A 21,567-nucleotide genomic window follows, 5' to 3' on the forward strand; every position below is an offset into this window, starting at 1 on the left:
AAAGAATTCACCTGCCAGTGCAGGAGATGCCGATTTGATCCCTGGGTTGGGAAGATCCCCTGGAGGAGGAAATGGCAACCCACTCTAGTATTCTTGCCTGGAGAATCCCACGAACAGAGGACCCTGTCGGGCTACAGTTCATGAGGTTACAAAGAATCAGATACGACTAAGCACACACACACTTCATTTTTAAAGGCAATCTGCAATGTTTTGGAGCATTATTGTATACTTTTTAAAGTGAGGTACCATTTTTGAGAATCTCTGGTTTTAAATTTGAAAATAATAGGCTTCTAAAAACGGATTGATTGGGAACAATCCTAATTTTATATTAGAATAACTAGTTTATAAAATAGACCTTTGTTTTTTAGTCTCTGGAAAACAGTTTTACAAGGGCTCAAAGCTGGGTTTTTATACCTTCCTCCTTTTCACTTGGGAATTATTATGTGACTTTCACAGGGTACCAGTGGCATCTGTCCAGAAGTTTATGAGAAATAACTTCAGGTATTTGAGAACTATATTGTGCCAGTCATTAGTTTGGAACTGAGAGATCTGAGCAAACTCCAAGAGTTGGTGAAGGACAGGGAAGCCTGGCATGCTGAAGTCCATGGGGTCGAAGTCAGATGCAACTTAGCAACTGAACAACAAAAGAAAGGGAACACGAATTACAAAGACTTAAAATGAAGTATGCTTTTGAACTGTGGTGTTGGAGAAGACTCTTGAGAGTCCTTTGGACAGCAAGGAGATCCAACCAGTCCATCCTAAAGGATATCAGTCTTGAATATTCATTGGAAGGACTGATGCTGAAATTGAAACTCCAATACTTTGGCAACCTGATGCGAAGAACTGACTCATTTGAAAAGACCCTGATGCTGGGAAAGATTGAAGGTGGGAGCAGAAGGGGACGACAGAGGATGAGATGGTTGGATGGCATCACCAACTCAATGGACATGAGTTTGAGTAACCTCCGGGAGTTGGTGATGGACAGGGAGGCCTGGCGTGCTGCAGTCCATGGGGTTGCAATGAGTCGGACAAGACTGAGCAACTGGACTGAATTGAAAGTGAAGGGTTTTTTTGATAGTTACTTCTCAAATTCTGTGAAAATGCTATCTTGGCAATTTTACTTAGGCACATGATTTCAGAGTTTCAAGAGCAGATTATTTGCATAATCATGATACCGTAACTGGGAACAGACCTGTTGAGTAACAGAACAAGTTAGGTTTGCCTCTCCCTGGCAACATTTTCAAAGGGGCATTAAACTGTAAGGTACTGACTGAAAAAGCCTTGAGGGTCTGGAAAGACTATATCCTAAACCTGACTTTCAGCCTTACCCTCTTAGTCAAGTGGGTCTTATTTTTCTCTTTCCTCTAACGTTATAAGATCTACTAAAGTTTGCCACTAGTAGCAGAATTTGGAGTTTGAATCTAGTGTGATTAATAATGTTTGACATCAGTTTAGAAATTTCCAGAGATATTTAATGTAATTATGGGGTTAATATTCTCCAGTTAGGATTGTTGCTTGCCTTTCTTACCGAAAGAGATGACATTTCCGATCAAAATTCTGTATAAACACAGTACAGGGAACCAGAGGTCAAACTAGAGCTTGGCAATATATTCAGAAGTCAAATGTCACTTTCATTCTTTGACTTGAAATGTCATTTCTTGGGGCTTGGGGGATGCCCACAGACTCTCCTTGCAGAGTCATCGTCTTGGAAAAGCTAGCCCCTGACACATCTTGAATCCTGCAGGTTGGAGGAAAACTTCCAATTCACTTCTCCTCAGTTTGGTGGCACAGTGTGTAACTTGCTCAGCCACAGACAACTGGTTTTTCCTGATTTTATGCACATCTTTATAGACCTTCAGGGGAATTCCATTTTTGAGTACAAAAATTGGTTGCAGTCTTAAGATTCTACTCAAGACAGAGTTCTCCTTTTATCCCACTCCAACTTTTTCCACTCCACTGCTTCTTTGGGTCCTTAGTAAGTAGTTTGAATGCTAAACAAATGGAGAATTTAAGCTGGAAACTGATGGAAGCTATTTTAAAGGAAGAAAAAATCCTGAGAATTTCATTAAGAAGAATACTTCAGCGATAGACAACCAATCAATGGTAGTTCAGGCAATCTGTTTTGCCGCATCAGGAGCACTTAAAGAACTGCTTTCCTTGATGGAGGAAGTGAAAGTTCTCCAAAAAATAAGAGGAAAGAATAGGGAACCAATACTTGTGCCCCATGTGCTAAGCATTTTACATGTGTTCTTTCTTTTCATCTTTGCAGTAACTTTTGGAGCAAAGCATTATGTCCATTTTATGGAGGAGGAAACTGAGGCCTAGAGAAGGGAAATAATTCAAAGATCTAGAGTTTTCTGTGCGGGGCTATCCACTGTGTGCTCACTCTGTGCTCACTGCCAGCTCCCTTCTTTCAGCCTCACAACAACCTTGGAGGTCCGTGTTTTAAGTGAAGTTCTGAGAGTTTAAGTAACTTGTCTAAGGCCACATACCTAATAAGTACCGGAACACTAGGATCCCAATGAAACAATTACAAAACCACTTAGTGTATTAAGAAGCAGAGCGATCACTTTGCCGACTAAGGTCCATATAGTCAAAGCTATGATTTTTCCAGTAGTCATATACGGATGTGAAAGTTGGACCAGAAAGAAGGTTGAGCACCAAAGAATTGATGCTTTTGAACTGTCGTGCTAAAGATCTTGAGAGTCCTTTGGACAGCAAGGAGATCAAACCAGTCAATCCTAAAGGAAATCAACCCTGAACATTCATTGGAAGGACTGATGCTGAAGCTCCAATACTTTCCCAACTTATTGGAAAAGACTCTGATGCTGGGAAAGATTGAGGGAGGAGGAGGAAGGGGCAGCAGAGGATAATATGGCATCATTGACTCAACGGACATGAGTTTGATAATACTCTGGGAGATAGTCAAGGACAGGGAAGCCTGGCGTGCTGCAGTCCATGGGATCTCAAAGAGTTGGACATGACTTAGTAACTGAACAACAAGGAAGCCTTTTAAATAGATTGAAAGTGAAGTTGCTCAGTCATGTCTGACTCTTTGAGACCCCATGAACTGTAGCCTACCAGGCTCCTCAGTCCATGGAATTTTCCAAGCAAGAATACTGGAGTGGGTTGCCATTAGATAGTGATATCTCTACATCTAAGCCCCTGAATTAGACGTTTATACTAGTAAGACGCATTGGAGTTGTTGAAAGACTCTGTTAGAATTGTTTACCTCTAATTCCATGGCAACTATACAGGGTCTATATTTTCTAGATACCTTATTTCAGAGCTAATAACATCCATGTAATCAGATTATTCAGTGGAAATTTATGTAGTCACCTGCCAAGATCATAACTTTTAAATCAGTATTCTCCACATGTTCCTAAAAGGTGAAACAGGTGTATATAGCCCAAACCGATCCCCTAGGTAATTTAGGGTCCCTTGGAGAGCAAGGAGCTCCAACCAGTCCATGCTAAAGGAAATCAGTGCTGAATATTCATTGGAAGGACTGATGCTGAAGCTGAAACTCCAATACGTTGGCCACCTGATACAAAGACCTGACTCATTGGAAAAGACCCTGATGCTGGGAAAGATTGAAAGCAAGAGGAAAGGGGACGACAGAGGATGAGACGGTTAGGTGGCATCACCGACTCAATGGACATGAGTTTGAGTAAACTCTGGGAGTTGGTGATGGACAAGAAGCCTGGCGTGCTGCAGTCCATGGGGTTGCAAGGAGTTGGACACGACTGTGGGACTGAACTGAACTGAGGTCATTTCAGTATTTACATAGATGGGGTTTACAATTGTTTAGGCATTAAATCATGTCCAGCTCTCCTGCAGCCCCATGGACTGTAGCCCCCCAGGCTCCTCTGTCCATGGGATTTTCCAGGCAAGAATACTGGGATGGGTTGCCATTTCCTCCTCCAGGGGATCTTCCTGACTCAGGGATCAAACCCTGCATTGGCAGATGGATTCTTTACTACTGAGCCAGTGGGGAAGCCACAGGATTTACAATACCTCTTGTGAAAACTGATTCCTAAGTAGGTCAGTCACAGTGACTTGTTAATAGAAGTTCCCTTTTACTATAAGGGAAACTGAAATGGATTTAGTTCCTCCTAAAAAGTACTGGGCTGTATTTAATCTTTTTCTTTGCTAGCTTACTTATTTTTATGCTGAATCCTGTTTGTTTCCATTGCTTTAAAATCAGCAGTGACTTTTTCTTTTATTTCTTGGCGATTCTGATACCTTCAACCCTTTTTTTCAGTTACCACCAGACTTAATGAAGTTAAAGTTATTTGCAGTGTGGTCTAATTAAGCCAGTTCCATACAGTACTGTTGCTGTGGCTTTTAATGGGTTCCTATAACTGTTTCCTGCTTACTCATCTTAAAAGGTTTCCTTTTAATGTGGTCTCTCTCTCTCTGCTGTCTCGCTCTTTGTCCCCTCTTTCTCTTCTTTAGAGCTGCAAGTTGTTTTTCCTCCTGTTTAGCATCTTTTCACAAGTCACTGTTTTTGAGAAGTCTTCTAGAAGGCAGTCAAGATTAGATCACTGTATTTGAAAAAATAGTAAATCTTGGCAGGAAGAAATTGAGGTGATTTGTGAGACAGGGTCCTGTTAGATTACCTGCATTTCACTCAGCATTTCCAAATAGCAAACTAAACTGTGCAGTATTGATTGAGTTTCTGACCCCTCCAACTCACTCAAGCTGTTAATGAATGTACCTTGGGAGGTAAGTGACTGGCTGTTCTGATGGTTACAGGTCTAGCAGGGTTGGAGTACAGAGTTTCCAGACCCGGTAACTGAGAACAAAATATTTAAAACACATACTAAAAACAAACTGGTGGAAGGAACTCCTTACTGAAAAAAGACAGACCAACAGGTTTGACAGTTTAAATTTATTGTAATCCTGTCCAACAAAGGAAGTAGACTTGGTTTATCTGCAAAAGTAGAACACCACCCTTGCTCCACCCTCTCCTGGAGAAGAATGATAAGCTGGTTGAGGCTGGGTGTAGTGGGATTAGAGAGACAGGCAGCTGAAATACTTCTTAAATGGGGCCCATTTTAGGAGTTCAGGGATAGTCAGAAAAGTCACTAGGATTAGCTGAGGAAGAAAGAAAAGTTGGGGGAGAAAGGGCCTAGTGATTCAGAGGAAGGAATCGGAACCCAAACAGTTCACCAGTCCCAATCCTGGATTCGGGCTTCCCTGGTGGCTCAGACAGTGAAGAATCCGCCTGCAATGCAGAAGACCCCAATGGATCCCTGGGTGGGGAAGATCCCCCGGAGAAGGAAATGGCAACCCACTCCAGTATTCTTGCCTGGAGAATTTCACGGACAAAGGAACCTGGTGGGCCACAGTCCATGGGGTCCCAAAGAGTGGGACACGATTGAGCGACACACACACACATAATCCTGGAATGTTATTTGTGTATTCTCTGGGCGTGCAGGGGAAAAGGAGTCCGTATCTACTTAAAAATTAGTTCTCAGTTTACCAGCCACTGGCCGGGTAACAGGTGGTCGTCTCCTCTCGCTGAGCTAGAGAGTTACTGCCTCCCTTTGGCGGGAGGTGGGGGAGAAGGCTCTGAGCTTCTACAGAGGTAGAGGCCGTGTCCTAGGCCACCCAGCTATTGAGTGCGGGTGGCGGGACTGGAACCAGAAACGCGGATCTGTGGACCCAGCGCCTTTGCTTTTTTCACCCACTACGCGGCAACGTGATTTCAACGTCTGTGAGTTTCTTGGCCGAACAAGTCGGAAATCACCGGTTTCAGAGATTAGAAATCACCGGTTGTGCGCCCCTGGACTCCTTTCCCCAGCCTTTCCTTTCCTTTCTGCTAGGTCGCTCTCGGCCTCCGAGTCCTGTGTGCAGTACACAGACAGCACCGCACCTGGTCCCACGCCCACCCGCGCAAGGCTGCGAAAGCCCCCCGGGCCTCCAAGGCTTCCCGGGCGGTGGGGGATAAGACCCGCTCGAGCGAGCTCCGATGGCTGAGCAACGAAAAGCATGGTCCTTAAATTCAAAGCGGCGCTTGGCGCAGGGGAGCAACCTCAGGCCTCGGCAGAGCCCCCGTAATAACCGGGGCCGGCTCCGTTCGGAGGCGAGTGGTTTGTCCCTAAGAGCAAAGAGTGTGGCTGCTAATAAGTAATAATAATAATAAGATCGGCAGCGGGGAGGCCGGCGGCTCCAAGTCCCACCAGGGCCCCCGGCTTTCTGCAAGTCCTTCCGGACCCCCGGGCCAAGCGGGCGGGGGGCGGGGGGGCGGAGGGCGCCCGGGGGGAGGTTGGGCCGGGGGCGGGGCGCGCGCGTGCGCGAGCTGTCAGGCCGGCCCCGCCCCCGGCGCGCCGCCCCGCCCCGCCCCGCCCCGCCCCGCCCCCGCCCCTCTCTCTCGGGTGTGGGGCGGGCCGGCGGGCGCTGCGGCGACCGCGGCTGCTGCTTCCTCGGGCCATTTTGCCGAGGAGCGACCGGGGAGGAGGAGCGCCGCGGAGACCCTAGGCGAGGAGCGGCGAGCCGGAGGAGGCGGCGGCCGCACGGGACACGGACTTTCCTCGATCGCGGGGATCTCCCGGGGAGACGGGATCGCTGGGGAGGGGGACCGGAGAGCCGCGCCCCGCCGCGCGGCGCGCCCCTTCCCGCCCCCTGCACCATGAGCTGGGGCATCGAGCTCTGGGTGAGTGAGGGGCCGGGCCCGCGGGGATGCAGGGAGGTGGGGGGAAGGTGCTTGGCGCGCCTGGGCTGGAGGACGCGGGCCGGGTTGCCCCCGGTGGACGAGATCGCGCGCCTGTCTGGGGGTTCTTGGCGGCCCTGGCGGGAGGCGCAGGTCCGAGTGCCTCTCGTTGGCCTCTGCTTGAGCGGGAGGTGCGCGCCAGATTAGCCCTTCCGAGGTGAGGGGGCGCTGGTGTGAACCGCCCCCCCGCCGGCGGCCGGAGCAGGGGCCGCTGGTGTGGGTCCCCCCCGCCGCCCAAGCGCGGGGCGCGCATCTGGGTCCCTGCACCTCCCGATCAGAGGCGCGGGCGGGACCCCCCTCTCCTCAGCGCGGCGGGCCGACTATATAGGGGCGTGGAAGGCCGGGGATTTTCAGGGCTGCGTTAGGTATTCGGCGCCCAGACCCGCGGTCCTCCTCTGCTCTCTCTCCAAGGAGGTGCTGGTGGGTAGGGCGCTCTCCCGGGGGGCGGGGCGGCCCTAGCGGGGCCTGGTCCCAGGGCTTGGGTTTGGGGGTGCAGGGGTGAGTGAGAACTGGTGTCTTCCCTCTAGTGGCGAGGACGTTTGCCCTGTGGTGGTTTGGGGTGCGCTTGTGATTCTCCCAGGGGCAACTCAGATCTTGGATTTGATGTGGGGACTGCGGCGTTCGGCCTGGAGGGGAGAGTAGTAGGAGTTAGAGGGACGCCTTGTGTTGCCGCCTGCGGGAAGAGGCATTAGCGGGGTCAGTTTTGTATTTTTAACCGCTGGGAGGAAAGAGTCTGAAATGCGGTAGGGAGCGCCCCGCCGGGATGTTTAACCCGGGGCGCGGATGGATAAACAAGCGGCGTGGTGTCTGCAAGCTCCTCTCTCCCGGACCCGGATGCCAAGGTGGTGCACTGGCGGTCCTGGGCAGGAGAGGCTGTGGCTTGTGGACTGAGGCTTGTTTTCCTCTGGATTCCTTGCTTCCTCGGGATTCCTAAGGAGATCTCTGGGCAAGCGATGGGCAGAGCGGAGTGCAGAGGAAGAAGGAGATGAAATCTCAGTTATTGCACCGAGCCGTCCTCAAGATGAGACATTTCCCAGGAGGAACTCGAAAGTGCCTCCTTTCGGAATTCCATTTGTAAAGGGTGTGGAGAAGAAAGTGTGGGGTGGTGGTTGCTCTCTGAGTGGAGGCCAAGAAATCTCACGTCAAAATAAAAGAAGGTTAGAGCAGCTATAGAAACAGAGTGCATCCTCCCTTAATTTTTTTTTTTTTTTTGCTTTAATTGTATTTACATAACCACTTAGGCTCAGAAGCAGCTACTGTTACTGATACCAAAATCCTGAAGGCAGTAGTTCCCTTAAATGAGAATTCATTTTGTAAACATGCCCTGTCTCAAAGGATCTCAATTTTTCGACTGATGTTTACAAATATTCATTCTTAAAGTAGCAGATGGTCGTAAGTATTGATACACAGCCAATTAGGCAGAGTCTACCATTTTAAGTGTTGGATTTCTTTCCTCTTCTATTCCTTCTGCACTCCCTTTGCCTCTTTTTACCCTATCTGGGGGAACACTCAGAACAAATTTTTATCAACAGAAAAGAAATTTTGTAACAATTTTTATTTTCACTTGTTCAAACAAGCTGCTGCTGCTGCTAAGTCACTTCAGTCGTGTCCGACTCTGTGTGACCCCATAGACGGAAGCCCACCAGGCTCCCCCGTCCCTGGGATTCTCCAGGCAAGAACACTGGAGTGGGTTGCCATTTCCTTCTCCAATGTGTGAAAGTGAAGTCGCTCAGTCGTGTCTGACCCTTAGCGACCCCACGGACTGCAGCCTACCCGGCTGCTCCATCCATGGGATTTTCTAGGCAAGAGTACTGGAGTGGCTTGCCATTGCCTTCTCCGGTTCAAACGAGAAGGGGTTTATTGGGAGCGGGGAATACAATATATTTCCAAGTGAAATAGGCTATAGTTTAGGGATTGAACACCATGGTGGCCGTTTCATGGTGATGTTGGTGAATGTTATAGTAGGTGATCTGGAAAGGGATGGGCGGTGGAATAGTAGTTATGAGGAAACACCAGATAAAATAGCTTCAATCCCCTGTGTTATTCTGTACACTTATTTTGGCGGGTAGAGGGTGGAAAGGAAGGCAAAGACAAGTTGTTGAAAATCAGTAGGAACTGGAAAAGATACAAGTCAAAGGAAACCTTAGATTTGCTTCAAAAGAGTTTGGGGTGATAGTGGATGGGAATGGGAATGAAATGAAATTGCTCAAGAGCTGGTCACTGTTCTGGGTAATGGGTACAGGAAGCCTCGTGATACCAGGTTTTCTACTCTCTAGGACTGAAATCTCCTACAGGGAAAATAATTGGAAAAGATTTTTAAGGGAGAAGGTGTGTAAACTACTTGAAATTTTTTCTCACTTGTTAAGGTTTATGAGGAAGAACTAGTTATCTGTTGTCTCTAGGAAGGACCTGTCCATGAAGAGTTAAAAAAAAAAGAAAAAGGCATTCTACTAGCGTATTGCCCTTTGCCCTTGAGTGGTTTAGAGGTTAATAGAGGGAAAAGAATGGAACTTGTAATTTGTACTAAGAGAAGTGCAAAATCTGAGTTTAAATTCCAAGAAGCATAAGGGCACCAAAATATGTTTTCAGTTGCCTCGTTTCATTAAAATTTGAGATTAAAAAAGAAAATTTAAAAAAACAAAAAGAAGAAAAATGTGAGATTAAAAAATGAAGAATTCTGAAAAATGAACCTCCAGTTCTCTGGTGGTGAGAGACTCTGTGGTGTGGTGTTTGGGGCCGCCTGGCAGAGCCCTGATTGAGGGTTTTCCTTGAATGGTGGCTGCGGGATTTTGCACAGGGGTAATGAGATAATGACGGGGCACTCAAGCCTAACTTGGCAGAATGATGCTTCTAGATGGAGAGAGATGGAGCTCTGGTTTGAATGGCCATGAGTTCTTTGCGACAGGTCTTTGCAGCTTTCATAGACCTTCACAAACGCCATCAGGTTTTACACATGTTTTAGGATGCTAGTCAGCGTCCTTATAGGCTTTTCAAAAGGACGTGTTTCTAACGTGCACTTTGCATTAAAGTTCGGTTCTTAGCCACATCCTGCTTTGTAGACAGTAAAACCGTTCTCTTCTCTTTTTTCTTTTAACTTCTTCATCGGCATAAATTTTGATATTCCTGATTGTGAGAAATCAGGAAATGTCAGGAAGTTCTCATGCAATCATAAAAATGAACTCAAAACCCATAATTTGTAATAACTTTACTAGATTGTGTGAAAATTGGGGGTTTCTATTTTATACCAGTAGGTCGTAACAAAATATAAAATGGCTGATTTGAATTGATGGGGTCTTTACAGAGTTTCGAGAAGATGGGAATAGAATGTAAGAAAGAGTGAATATATCAGTTTATATATATGTACCTGATTCACTTTGCTGCACAGCAGACACTAACACAATATTGTAAATCAACTATACTCCAATAAAAATTAATTTAAAAAATTAAGGTAATTAGGATATAATAATTTCTGTACATCTCTTCCTAATTTGCATTTTAGTCAATTTTTAATTTTTTTATTGAACAGCTATTGTATTTAAGACTGATAGGAGCCTGTTGTTTCACTTTATATACTTTGAAGGGAATCTGCCTAGTTCAGCGAAAGCATGTAAAATCAGGTTTAACTCTAGCCTGCAACCTCAAAGTCAAAAAAGAGATTTGTTTCCAAGATTAACCAAAATGCATGTACTCAAGACTTTGTTTAAAAGGTCACGTTAAGAGGCTGTCTAGTTTGTACTGACTTGTTGAAGTTGTTTCTGGTCTTTGGAGAAATGGCAAAGCAAGAATTTCTTTTGAATTTTTTTGGGTTTTGTATCTGCATATTAAAAAGAAGTAAGGCATTATTGAAGTGTCAGCTCAACTCTTTATAAGCTTGATCATTAATGTGAAGTAAAAATAAATCCATTGGAAATTTTAACCTGCCTTATAATGGTCTACTCTTCGTGGCTAATAAATTACTAAGTGATATAATCTAATTTTATCTCCTAGTGTCTTCTCTGCTATCTTTATTTCTTTCTTTTGATGCTAATAAGAAATGGAATAGCCCAAAATAATAACAAAAAAGCAAGAGACCCAACTAATACATATTGGTTAACATATTACTATGTAGAGCCACCTGTGTTGATTGTACTTAATTTTTTTTTAAACCTGTTGTTTTTAGGACAGTGCCAGGCATATAATGCTTTCCACAATTTGTTGGCTATAGTGACATTGATTTTGGTGTTCACTTTTAAGAGGCAGCAGTGAAAGTTGTCAACCAACTGGATCAGGAACAATGCCTGCCTCACAGTAGTAGGTCAAGAAATAACTTATTGAATAAATGAATGAATCCTTTTTTTTCCCTTTTGTTTTAACATTTGCTGTTTTTTTTTTTTTTTTTTAATATTTACTTGTTTTTTATTTGGCTGTGCTGGATCACAGTTTTGGCATGCGGGATCTAGTTCCCTGACCAGGGGTCGAACGTGGGCCCCTGCATTGGGAGGGGGAGTCTTAACCTTTGGACCACCAGGGAAGTCCCAACATTTGCTGTTTTAAAGTAATGGCAGGGTAGTTTTAATGCCTTTCTTCGCTTTGGCAGTGTAAAGATTAAAAAAAAAAAATTCCAGGCACTAACACCGTATTGTAAATCAACTATACTCCAATAAAAATTAATTTTAAAAATTGAAGTAATTAGGATATAAAATTTTTACCTCTTTGTAAAAAATAGACTATTTAAAAATTTTTTAATATATATTTATTTGCTTATTTATTTGGCTGCTCCAGGTCTTAGTTGCAGCTTGCACTCTTAATTGCAGCATTTGGGATCTAATTCCCTGACCAGGTATGAACTGGGGACCCCTGCATTGGGAGCTTGGAGTCTTAGACACTAGACCACCAGGGAAGTCCCAACAGACTACTTTTTAGAGCAGTTTTAGTTTCACAGCGAAAATGAGCAGAAGGTCCAGAAATTTCTCATATACTCCTTGCACACAAACACAGTCTAGACCCTTTTTTGTTTTTTGGCCACTCCGGAGACCTGTGAGTGGAAGCGTGCGTGCATGCTAAGTCGAGTCTCTGCAATGCTGTGGACTCTAGCCTCCCAGGCTCCTCTGTCTGTGGGATTCTCCAGGCAAGAACCCCTGGAGCAGGGCCTGCGGAAGCATGGACCTCCAGAGAAGTCCCTCTAGAAATTTTTTTTTACCTTTAAAGTAGAGCTTGAAAAGTTGTCTCTTTTCTGTTGTTCGTGCTACTGATACCTGATGCATATGTGTGTGTTTATATAACAACACTGTGTGTGTGTGTGTGTGTGTGTGCGCGCGTGAGCCTGTGCGTGCTAAGTCGCTCATTCTTATCCAACTCTTTCTGACACCAGGCTCCTCTGTCCATGGGGTTCTTCAGGCAAGGATACTGGAGTGGGTTGCCCTTCCCACCTCCAGGGGATCTTCCCAGCCCAGGGATGGAACCCCCATCTCTTGCATCTCCTACATTCGCAGGCAGATTCTTTATCACTGCACCTCCTGGGAAATTTTAAGCTAGACAATACTGATTCTTTTTTTAACATTGACGTAATTAACTAGTTGCAGGATCTGGAGAATTATTACCTTTTCTTACTGCTCAGTACTCAATGGAGCAGAGTACTAACTATAGTTCATAGCTCTCCTCTAGCTCTTTTCTTCTTTAACCCTTCAGAGGTTTCTGTTTGGGATAAACACGGCAAGACCAACATGGGAGACATCAATCCTGGAACTAGGGTGAGAAAAACCACCTCAAAAGACAGACACCCCCCCCCAAAAAAAATCAGGTGTAGTTCTACGTCAACCCTACTTTTCTATTAAAACAGGGTTTGCACAGTCTTTTCTGGATAGTAGATTTTTTAAGAATATTAATTTATTTTTTATCTTTATGTTCTGTAATCGAACTATAGTTGATTTATAATGTTTCAGGTGTGTAGCAAAGTGATCCAGTCATATATATATATATATTTCAGTTTCTTTTCCAGTGTAGATTATTATACAATATTGAATGTAGTTCATACGGTGGGTCCTTGTTGTTTATTTATTTTATATATAGTAGTTTGTATCTGCTAATCTCAGACTCCTAATTTATCCCTCTGCTGACTCAGTGGACATGATTTTGAGCAAACTCCGAGAGATAGTGAAAGACAGGGAAGCCTGGAGTGCTGTAGTCCACAGGGTCGCAAAGAGTCAAACATGATTTAGCAACTGAACAACCTTCTCCTTTGGTCACAGTAGGCTTGTTTTCTATGCCTCTGAGTCTCTTTCTGTTTTTCTTTTTTTTGCCACACTGCTTAGGGCATGCATAATCTTAGTTCCCTGACCAGTGATGTACTGGGACCCATAGTATTGAAAGCGCTGAGGCCTAGCCATTGGGCTGTTAGGGAAGCCCCGGTCTATTTCTGTCTTGTAAGTAAGTTCCTTTGTGTCGTTTTTTAAAAATTCCACTTATAAGTAATATGATATTTGTCTCTCTGGTTCAGTGAGCTCAGTTCAGTTCAGTGGCTCAGTTGTGTCCGACTCTTTGCGACCCGTGAATCGCAGCACGCCAGGCCTCCCTGTCCATCACCAACTCTCTGGTTAGTAGATATTAAACAAAACGTGGGAGATCTGGTGATGTTGTGGTTGACATTTACCCATCAGTCTGTTGCTTTCACCTTATACTCAGATATCATCCTAAACAGGCATTTTTGGTAAGAAAAGCTGTATTTCAAGTACCGCGAGGGGTTTTGCCTGTGCTTACTGTGTGACTACATTAGAACTCTTGCTTTACATTGGTGCGACATGGAAAGTGCCTCTTTGAAGGACTATTCAAGTGTCACCTACTTCCTCACTAAGCTAATATTGTGTTTCCTGCAAGTATTACTCATACTTGTTTCATCAACACCGCCCACATTTTAAAATAAGGCTTTATTTTGATACTTAAAAATTGCAAGCTACCAAGAATACATGTATGCCCTAGGAAATTAATCTAATTAGATTTTGGAATGTGGGTGTGAAGTCTTCTGAAATTAGTGTTTGTAATGAAATATTTGTTTCCTGATTTAGTAATATATAGTCTCACCGGCCTGAGCCTAGTGATGTGTCTGGTTAATAAATTTAAAAAGTCATAAAGGGCCAAATGTGTTTATTATGTCAAAGAGTTAGTTGGGAATATACACGTTTTTTAATATTGATTATTTTAACTCATAAACTTCATCTGTAAGATTCTGTGCTAACTTTCTGTAAACCTTAACAACCTCAATTGCCTCATACTAGAACTGGATTCATACCACCACCACCACCAAGAAAAATAGATGAAACTTAAAATTTCCTGTTGCACAAATTATAAGATTTGTTCACTTCGAAACTGTATTATCACATTCGCTATATTATTGTTTCTTTTTAAAACTTAGAGCACACTATTCTAATGATTGGAATGAAATTTTTAATAAGAATTAATTCTTAGACTAAAGCTATGGTTTTAGTGTGTTAACAGTTCAGCAGCTACAGCTTCCACCTTTACTTCTCTACTCTACGGGTTGTAAAAATAGAAATAGATTATCATTGCATAAACTCTGTAGTTCTTGTAATAATTTCACATGCACCATGCCTTAAAAACAGTTGAATTGGTGTCATCAACGTTGCTGATTATTATCATGCTGTACACCTCACACTTATTTTCTGTATGTCAATTATATCTTAATAAAACTGGAAGAAAAACAAAACCAAAGCAAAAAATATAAAAAACACAGCACTGCTGCTTACTGAGAGCTTGCCTTGTCTCAGGTGCTGTGAAAGGTTGCCACCCACCATTTCATTCATTCTTCACAAGAATCCAGTGAAGTTGAAAGTACCATTTGGGCCAGCATCTGAGAAGATTCTGAGATGGAGCTAGGAGTGCTAAACTTTTGGGGAAGAAACACCTGTGAAAGGAAAAGGGAGTAACTGTGATTGGGCCCAGGGAGCCATCAGACTGTAATGCTGCCTGAGAAAGTATCCATCAGGCCAACGAGAAGCTCTTGAGCAAAGATTATCCGTTCAGGGAGTCTCACGGTGGGCAGAGATGACCAGGCCCTTGTACCATTGCCTTGCTCGTTCACTGGCAAAGGGCTCCCCCAAGAACAATGTGACTTTGGCTCGGAAGACAAGGCAGACCCTAAAGGAAGCTGTCTGCTAACCACACCCCGTGCAGCTGGGCAGCAAGTCCTTTCTGGAAGAAGGATCTGAGTGGCACAGCTCTGCACTGACCACACCACCATTATCCTTTTACAAGAGAGGAAATCGAAGCACAGAACGAGCAGTAAGATAACTTAGCCAGTTCACAGAGCAGAAAGCAGAGATTCAATCCCAGGTCTGGGTTCTAGAGCTCTCTTCATCTTTCTTTTTCTTTCAAGTTAATGCTATCAAATGTTTTTGTTGTTGTTGTTGATTTTATTTTTATTATTTATTTATGTATTTTTATTTTTTTAACACCAAAAACATTTTCTATTGGGATATAGTCAATTGCCAATGTTGTGATAGTTTCAGATGAACAGGGCGAGGGACTCAGCCATACAAAGTTTTTTTTATTGTTTGAATTTCTTAATTATAGGAATTTTCAAACATACATAGAGAAAATATGATGAACCCCTCTGTACTCACCACCCAGCTTCAAGATTATCAGTATTTTGGCATCTTTTTGTGGCATCTTTTTGCCCCCATGTGTTTTTTAGATCCCTCGGTCTTCACCACCACACGTCGGAAAACCTCTCTGCTACCTCCTTGTCTGAGGAATCATGCAAAGAGCCCAAACTGTCCCTCCATCTTTTAAAGTGTGAAAACAGAGGAGAACCAACTTGTTCAGTGCTTGACACACCTTGATTAAGGGATTTAAATACATGCTTTCATAAACTAATAAGGACCCTGTGAGTTTGTTATTCACATTTTATAGACCAGACCCACCCAAACAATGAATACCAGCGCTGGAATTTACTTTTTTTTTTTCTCCTAACACTAAACAAGCTGACTCACTGGAAAAGAGTCTGATGCTGGGAAGGATTGGGGGCAGGAGGAGAAGGGGACGACAGGGAATGAGATGGCTGGATGGCATCACCGACTTGATGGACATGAGTTTGAGTGAACTCTGGGATTTGGTGATGGACAGGGAGGCCTGGCGTGCTGTGATTCATGGGGTCGCAAAGAGTCGGACACGACTGAGTAACTGAACTGAACTGAACTGAACACTAAACAAATGTAGTTTTAAAAACTGTATCTTCTGTATTAGTAGCTCATAATCCCTCTTTCCCCATTCTGTTCAGTTCAGTCGCTCAGTCGTGTCTGACTCTTTGCGACCGCATGGACTGCAGCACGCCAGGCCTCCCTGTTCATCACCAACTCCTGGAGTTTACTCAAACTCATGTCCATTGAGTCGGTGATGCCATCCAACCATCTCATCCTTGTCGTCCCCTTCTCCTCCTGCCTTCAATCTTTCCCAGCATCAGGGTCTTTTCAAATGAGTCAGTTCTTCCCATCACATGGCCAAAGTATTGGAGTTTCAGCTTTAACATCAGTCCTTCCAATGAAAATGCAGGACTGATTTCCTTTAGGATGGACTGTTTGGATTTCCCTGCTGTCCGCATTACTCACTCATATTTCCCCAACCACTGGTGGAGGTTTTGCTTTCTAAAACATTAGATGTTGCTCACGTTGAGAATCACTGAGGACTAATGACTCACAGTGCTGTGCTGTGATCACAACAGAAACTGCTATGAATGAAGCTTCTGTTCTAGCAGGTGTTTCATGTGTCTAGTGATCCCCCCATTCCTGCCAGTCTGAAGGTCATTTTTCTCTTTAAATAAATTAATTTGTAAAGGTATTGTGAAAGAGAATGAAAGTGAAAGTCACTCAAGTCGTGTCCGACTCTTTGCGACCCCATGGACTGTAGTCCATGGAATTCTCCGAGCCAGAATACTGGAGTGGGTAGCCTTCCCATTCTCCAGGGGATCTTTCCAACCCAGGGGTTGAACCCAGATCTCCCTCATTGCAGGTGGATTCTTTACCAGCTGAGTCACAAGGGAAGCCCTGTAAAGGTGTTATAATTTGTAATTATTAATTTGTATTACAATTAAATAAAGGTATTAATTTGTAAAGGGCAGTATCAAGTTTCTGATCTGGGGGTCTAACAAAATTATGTCTTGGTGAAAAGTACTTTTAATGAAATTGAGTCAGAGCAAAGAGAATTAGATACTAACCACTTTGGGGGTGATCTAGCTGTCCCAGGCTGCACCTCAAAGTTTTGGTTCCCTTGGAACAAAAATTAAATATTTCCTTTCGTATCAACAGCAAAAGAAAACCTGGCACCTTTACAGGAAGCTATACCCTTTGTACTTCTATCTGCACAACGAAAACTGACAGTTCCTGAAATGCAATAAAATACCTGTGGGTCTTTGGGGGAAACGGTGTGGGCACGCCCAGATGAATGAGACAGCCCGGAAGCACTCAGCCAGGACTGCACGGCTTGCCCCAGCCAGCGTTTATTAGTGTTGGGCACATCTTCATCTCTGCCCCTCATTTTCCTGGTCTATAAATTGCTATGGTGAAGCTTGCCTTCTTCTTCACAAGAAAGTGCAAAGATGAGTGCCTGCTTGCTTGTGAAGTGCTTTGAAATTGTTGGATGAGGGGATGGGTAGATACAAGTTAGGAGTGTCATGTTCAGTTGCTCAGTCATGTCTGACTCTTTGTGACTGCATGGACTGCAGCACATCAGGCTTCCCTGTCCTTCACTACCTCCCAGAGCTTGCTCAAACCCACGTCCACTGAGTCAGTGGTGCCATCCAACCATCTCATCCTCGGTTGCCCCCTTCTCCTCCTGCCTTCAGTCTTTCCTAGTATCAGCATCCTCTCCAATAAGTCAGTTCTTCTCATCAGGTGGCCAAAGTATTGGAGCTTCAGCATCAGTCCTTCCGATGAATATTCAGGGTTGATTTCCTTTAAGATTGACTGGTTTGATCTCCTTGCAGTCCAAAGGATTCTCAGGAGTCTTCTCTAGCACCACAATTTGAAAGCATCAATTCTTCGGTACTCAGCCTTCTCTATGGTCCAGCTAGAGTCTGGGGGAAGGTTAAAGGGGAAAAAAGCAGACAAACCTGTTCCTTGGGAACAAATTGCCGAGTTCTCCTGCTGGAAGCTAGTCTGAAAAATGAGCATTTCTAGTTTGCATGGCACAGGCTGTCCTTTGATTTAAAATTCTGTTTTCATGTTAACCATAAAATAAAATAACCTAATAGTGGGAAAGTGCCTGGAAATAAGTGCTTTGGAAAGGAAATCTGAATTATAGGAGACTATGCATGCTTGTGTATCTCTTTTCTTTAAAAGACTAACCATTCTAATTTTTTAGCAACATACTTGGATCTACTTAAGGTATAATTTTGATATTATTCCTCAGGTAGACATAATTCTTAGTGGCTATTCTTACCATTTAAAAAAAAGTTCTGCTGAAGTCACATTGTCCTTCCCCCTCCCCTGCAGAAGCTGGATATTTGTTGCTTGAGGCAGCTAATGAATTATTCTATATATCAGCTTAGTTTGAGACTGTTTTCTTCCTAGCAAAGCGAACTAAGAATTTTAAAGATGTTTGTGTTAGGACAGATACATATGAAAATGACTGACAATGTTTGTGCAAAGAAATTTGGATTTCGTGTGTGTACATGTGTATGTAAAATATATTTTTCAGCATGACTGAATTTTTACATTTAAAATTTACTTATCTTTAAAAGTAAAGCAATTATCCTTCAATTAAAAATAAAAAATATCCTAGGTTATCTGTTTGCATTATTCAATTTTCAAAAGATACTTAGGTTACATGAAAAGTTTGTCTATCATCTTAGGATAGATGTAATTCTTAATTGTCATTACCATTTTAAGCAAGAGGATCAGTGATGTTGGTGGCAAATAATTACGACTTTAGTACATAAAGGAAGATACCAAAATTAGAAAAAAATACATCAGATGAGAGACAAACATCTTGAGAATGACTGAGACGTCATATTTTGTCCACAGTATCTATTTATTCCTTGAGCATCTGCTAAGTGCCGAGACATCGTTCTTGCCCACTGGCTTACAGTCTAGTCAGGGGACAGAAACATACATAGGAAATTACAGTACAGTGCAATAAGAACTACGGAGAAGGCAATGGCAGCCCACTCCAGTACTCTTGCCTGGAAAATCCCATGGTCGGAGGAGCCTGGTGGGCTGCAGTCCATGGGGTCGCTAAGAGTCGGACACAACTGAGCAACTTCACTTGCACTTTTCATTTTCATGCATTGGAGAAGGAAACGGCAACCCATTCCAGTGTTCTTGCCTGGAGAAACCCAGGGACGGGGGAGCCTGGTGGGCTGCCGTCTATGGGATCGCACAGAGTCGGACACAACTGAAGCGACTTAGCAGCAGCAGTGATAAGAACTTACGTAGGGTAAACTACCTGGAAACTGGTACACAGGAGTATAACTCAGTTGGGGAAGAACTGGCATCTATATGCTGTCCTGAAGGACTGGTAAGTTACACAGGTGAAGACAGGTGATCAGGTTGGGAGGGCGATCTGGACAGTCTTCCTGGAGGAGGGATTAAATGCCAGGTTCAAAGACCCACAAGTACAACAGAACGCCGAGTTCCAGAATGGACCAAGCCGTGAAGAGAAGCCTGAAAAGGTAGACTGCGGCTGAAAACAGGTGAGGACAATGGCTTGACCTTGGGAACATAATAAGATATCCACCCTTGAACTGCTGAAAGCAATTGCTATGGGGCTAGTTCTTCAGTCTCCTTACTGCAGTGCAGAGAAGGTTGGAAAGCAGCGACAAAGCTGCGGGCCAGACTAGGCTTAATTGGCCGATTGGATTAATCCCCTGGTTTGGAGCAGAGAGCACCCCTTCACATTTTTCTAAGGGTGGCATCACTGACTCGATGGCCATGAGTTTGAGCAAGCTCTGGGAGTTGGTGATGGACAGGGAAGCCTAGCGTGCTGCAGTCCATGGGATCACAAAGAGTCGGACACGACTGAGTGACTGCACTGAACTGAAGTGTGGAATTGCTGTAAATGATTTGCTAGGGAGTCTTATTGCCTAGGGAAGACCTGGCAGTGTACTTCGTGCGTGGTGAACCAGGGCATTGGAAGGATGAGGTCAATTCACTGCTTTGGCTAATGGGTTAAACAGTATATCGGCCTTAGTTCATTTTTGTTTTCTCTCCCAGTTGGACACAAACCGCAAACCTACAGTCACGTCTTTCTTGCTGTCTCTTTGTTTGTGCTCAGATAGTGCAACCTTGATAGGGCTACCGGGGTCTGCTTCTCAGCTCTTTTCACCTAACAGAATTGGTATTTTCAATATGCCTTAGAGATGACTCACATTAACCAAACTCCCAAGACTGATGCACAAACCAGAATGCAAAGTTTCAAATTTACAATGAGAAGTATATCTATGAGGAGACTAAGCTATTCATAATTGCTGAAGCGCACATTTTTCTCCCTGAAGGCTAATCTTTGTGGAAAGTTAAATTCTGTACAGTGCTTCTTGGAGAGCATAAAATCAAAATAGAGTTGGAGGAATTTAATGGATTGTGATGCCAAGCTGTGGAAGCCTGAGGCATCTGTTTCTTCAGGAGGAATAAATCTACATTAAGGATAGAATGGAGTCTGTTTTGGGTTTCCCTGGCGGCTCAGTGGTAAAGAATCCTCCTGCCAAGCAGGAGACATGGGTTTGATCCCTGGATCAGGAAGATCCCCCGGAGAAGGAAATGGCAATCCACTCGAGGATTCTTGCTTGGGACATCCCATGAGTTGGACACAACTGAGCGACTAAACAAGAGTCTGTTTTACTGATACTATGTAGATTATTCCCTTTCCTTTTATATTTCTTTAGACAGACTATAGTGCATTTAGTTAAGTCAGGCTTTCTAAATTCTGATCTCTCTTCCATCTTGCGTCCCTGAGATCCCATCAGGGTTTCCAGGTTGGGTGGTGGGTGTTCATCTTCTCCCTTCCCAGCATTCCCCAGGCTGGCATGTCCAAGCATCTGTCCATTCAAAAGCTCTCCTAGGTAATTCTGATGTTGTTGAAGAAGCATAATTTAACACTAAGATTCATTTTTCATACATCCTCAGTTTTTGCTCATTTTATCCTTTAGGACAAGTTTAAAATCTAGCAATACTTTGGAGCTGCTTTCTTACCCCGTCAACCACTTACAAACATAATCATTCTAAGGTACTCTTTCTTTGAAGTTACATGACATGGTGTCACTTCTTTTAAAAAAGGTTTATTTATTTATGGCTGAATGGGGACTCCATGGCTGCACGCAGGCTCTCTCCTCTGGGTGCAGAGCACGGGCTTCTCACTGTGGTGGTTTCTCTTGTTGCAGAACACAGGCTCTAGGGCACATGGGCCTCAGGAGTTGCTGCTCCCGGGCTCTAGAGCACAGGTTCCGTAGTTGTGATGAACAGGCTTGTTTGCCCTGTAGCATGGGGAATCTTCCCCGACCTTGTCCCCCGCATTGGCAGTCAGATTCTTAGTGACTGGACCACCAGGCAAGTCTACTTCTCTTTATTCCTTTGGTTCTCTCATTGTGATTTATTCAGGGCCAGCTAAGTCATCATTCATTCATTCAGCAATATTAGTGGCCACCTCCTATATGTCAGGCTTTGTTCTGGGCATAGGGAGAGGGGCAATAAACCAAACAGTAAAAAAATTTTGCCCTCATATATGTGATTGAAGGGCAAGTGTAAGGGTATATCTAATGTATCCAATAACAATAAGTGCCGTGGAGAAATATAAGGCTGTGAGATGAGAATAGGATTAAGGTTGACGGTGGTGGGGAGGGAGGAAGAACAGAAGTTTAGTGCTGGACA

The 21,567-nt window shown here is 44.0% G+C and overlaps 1 protein-coding gene across 15 annotated transcripts in view; it reads left to right on the top strand.

Moving 5' to 3' along the window:
- The first annotated feature begins 6,387 nt into the window (after window positions 1-6,387).
- The window catches only part of FNBP1 (formin binding protein 1), a 140,482-nt gene continuing 125,302 nt past the window's right edge, over window positions 6,388-21,567 (top strand). For 5 of the 15 annotated variants that reach the window (XM_055400968.2, XM_055400970.2, XM_055400971.2 and 2 more), the window contains exon 1: window positions 6,392-6,661. In XM_055400968.2, the coding sequence (XP_055256943.1) occupies window positions 6,638-6,661 (24 nt within the window). In that variant the 5' untranslated portion in view covers window positions 6,392-6,637. Of the gene's footprint in view, window positions 6,662-21,567 lie in introns of all 15 variants that reach the window. The other 10 variants (XM_055400964.2, XM_055400967.2, XM_055400969.2 and 7 more) reach the window with 5 other exon arrangements.

This window comes from Moschus berezovskii, chromosome 11 (assembly GCF_049115385.1).
Source record: "Moschus berezovskii isolate FMDL1 chromosome 11, NW_MosBer_1.0, whole genome shotgun sequence".
NCBI classification, from domain to species: domain Eukaryota; kingdom Metazoa; phylum Chordata; class Mammalia; order Artiodactyla; family Moschidae; genus Moschus; species Moschus berezovskii.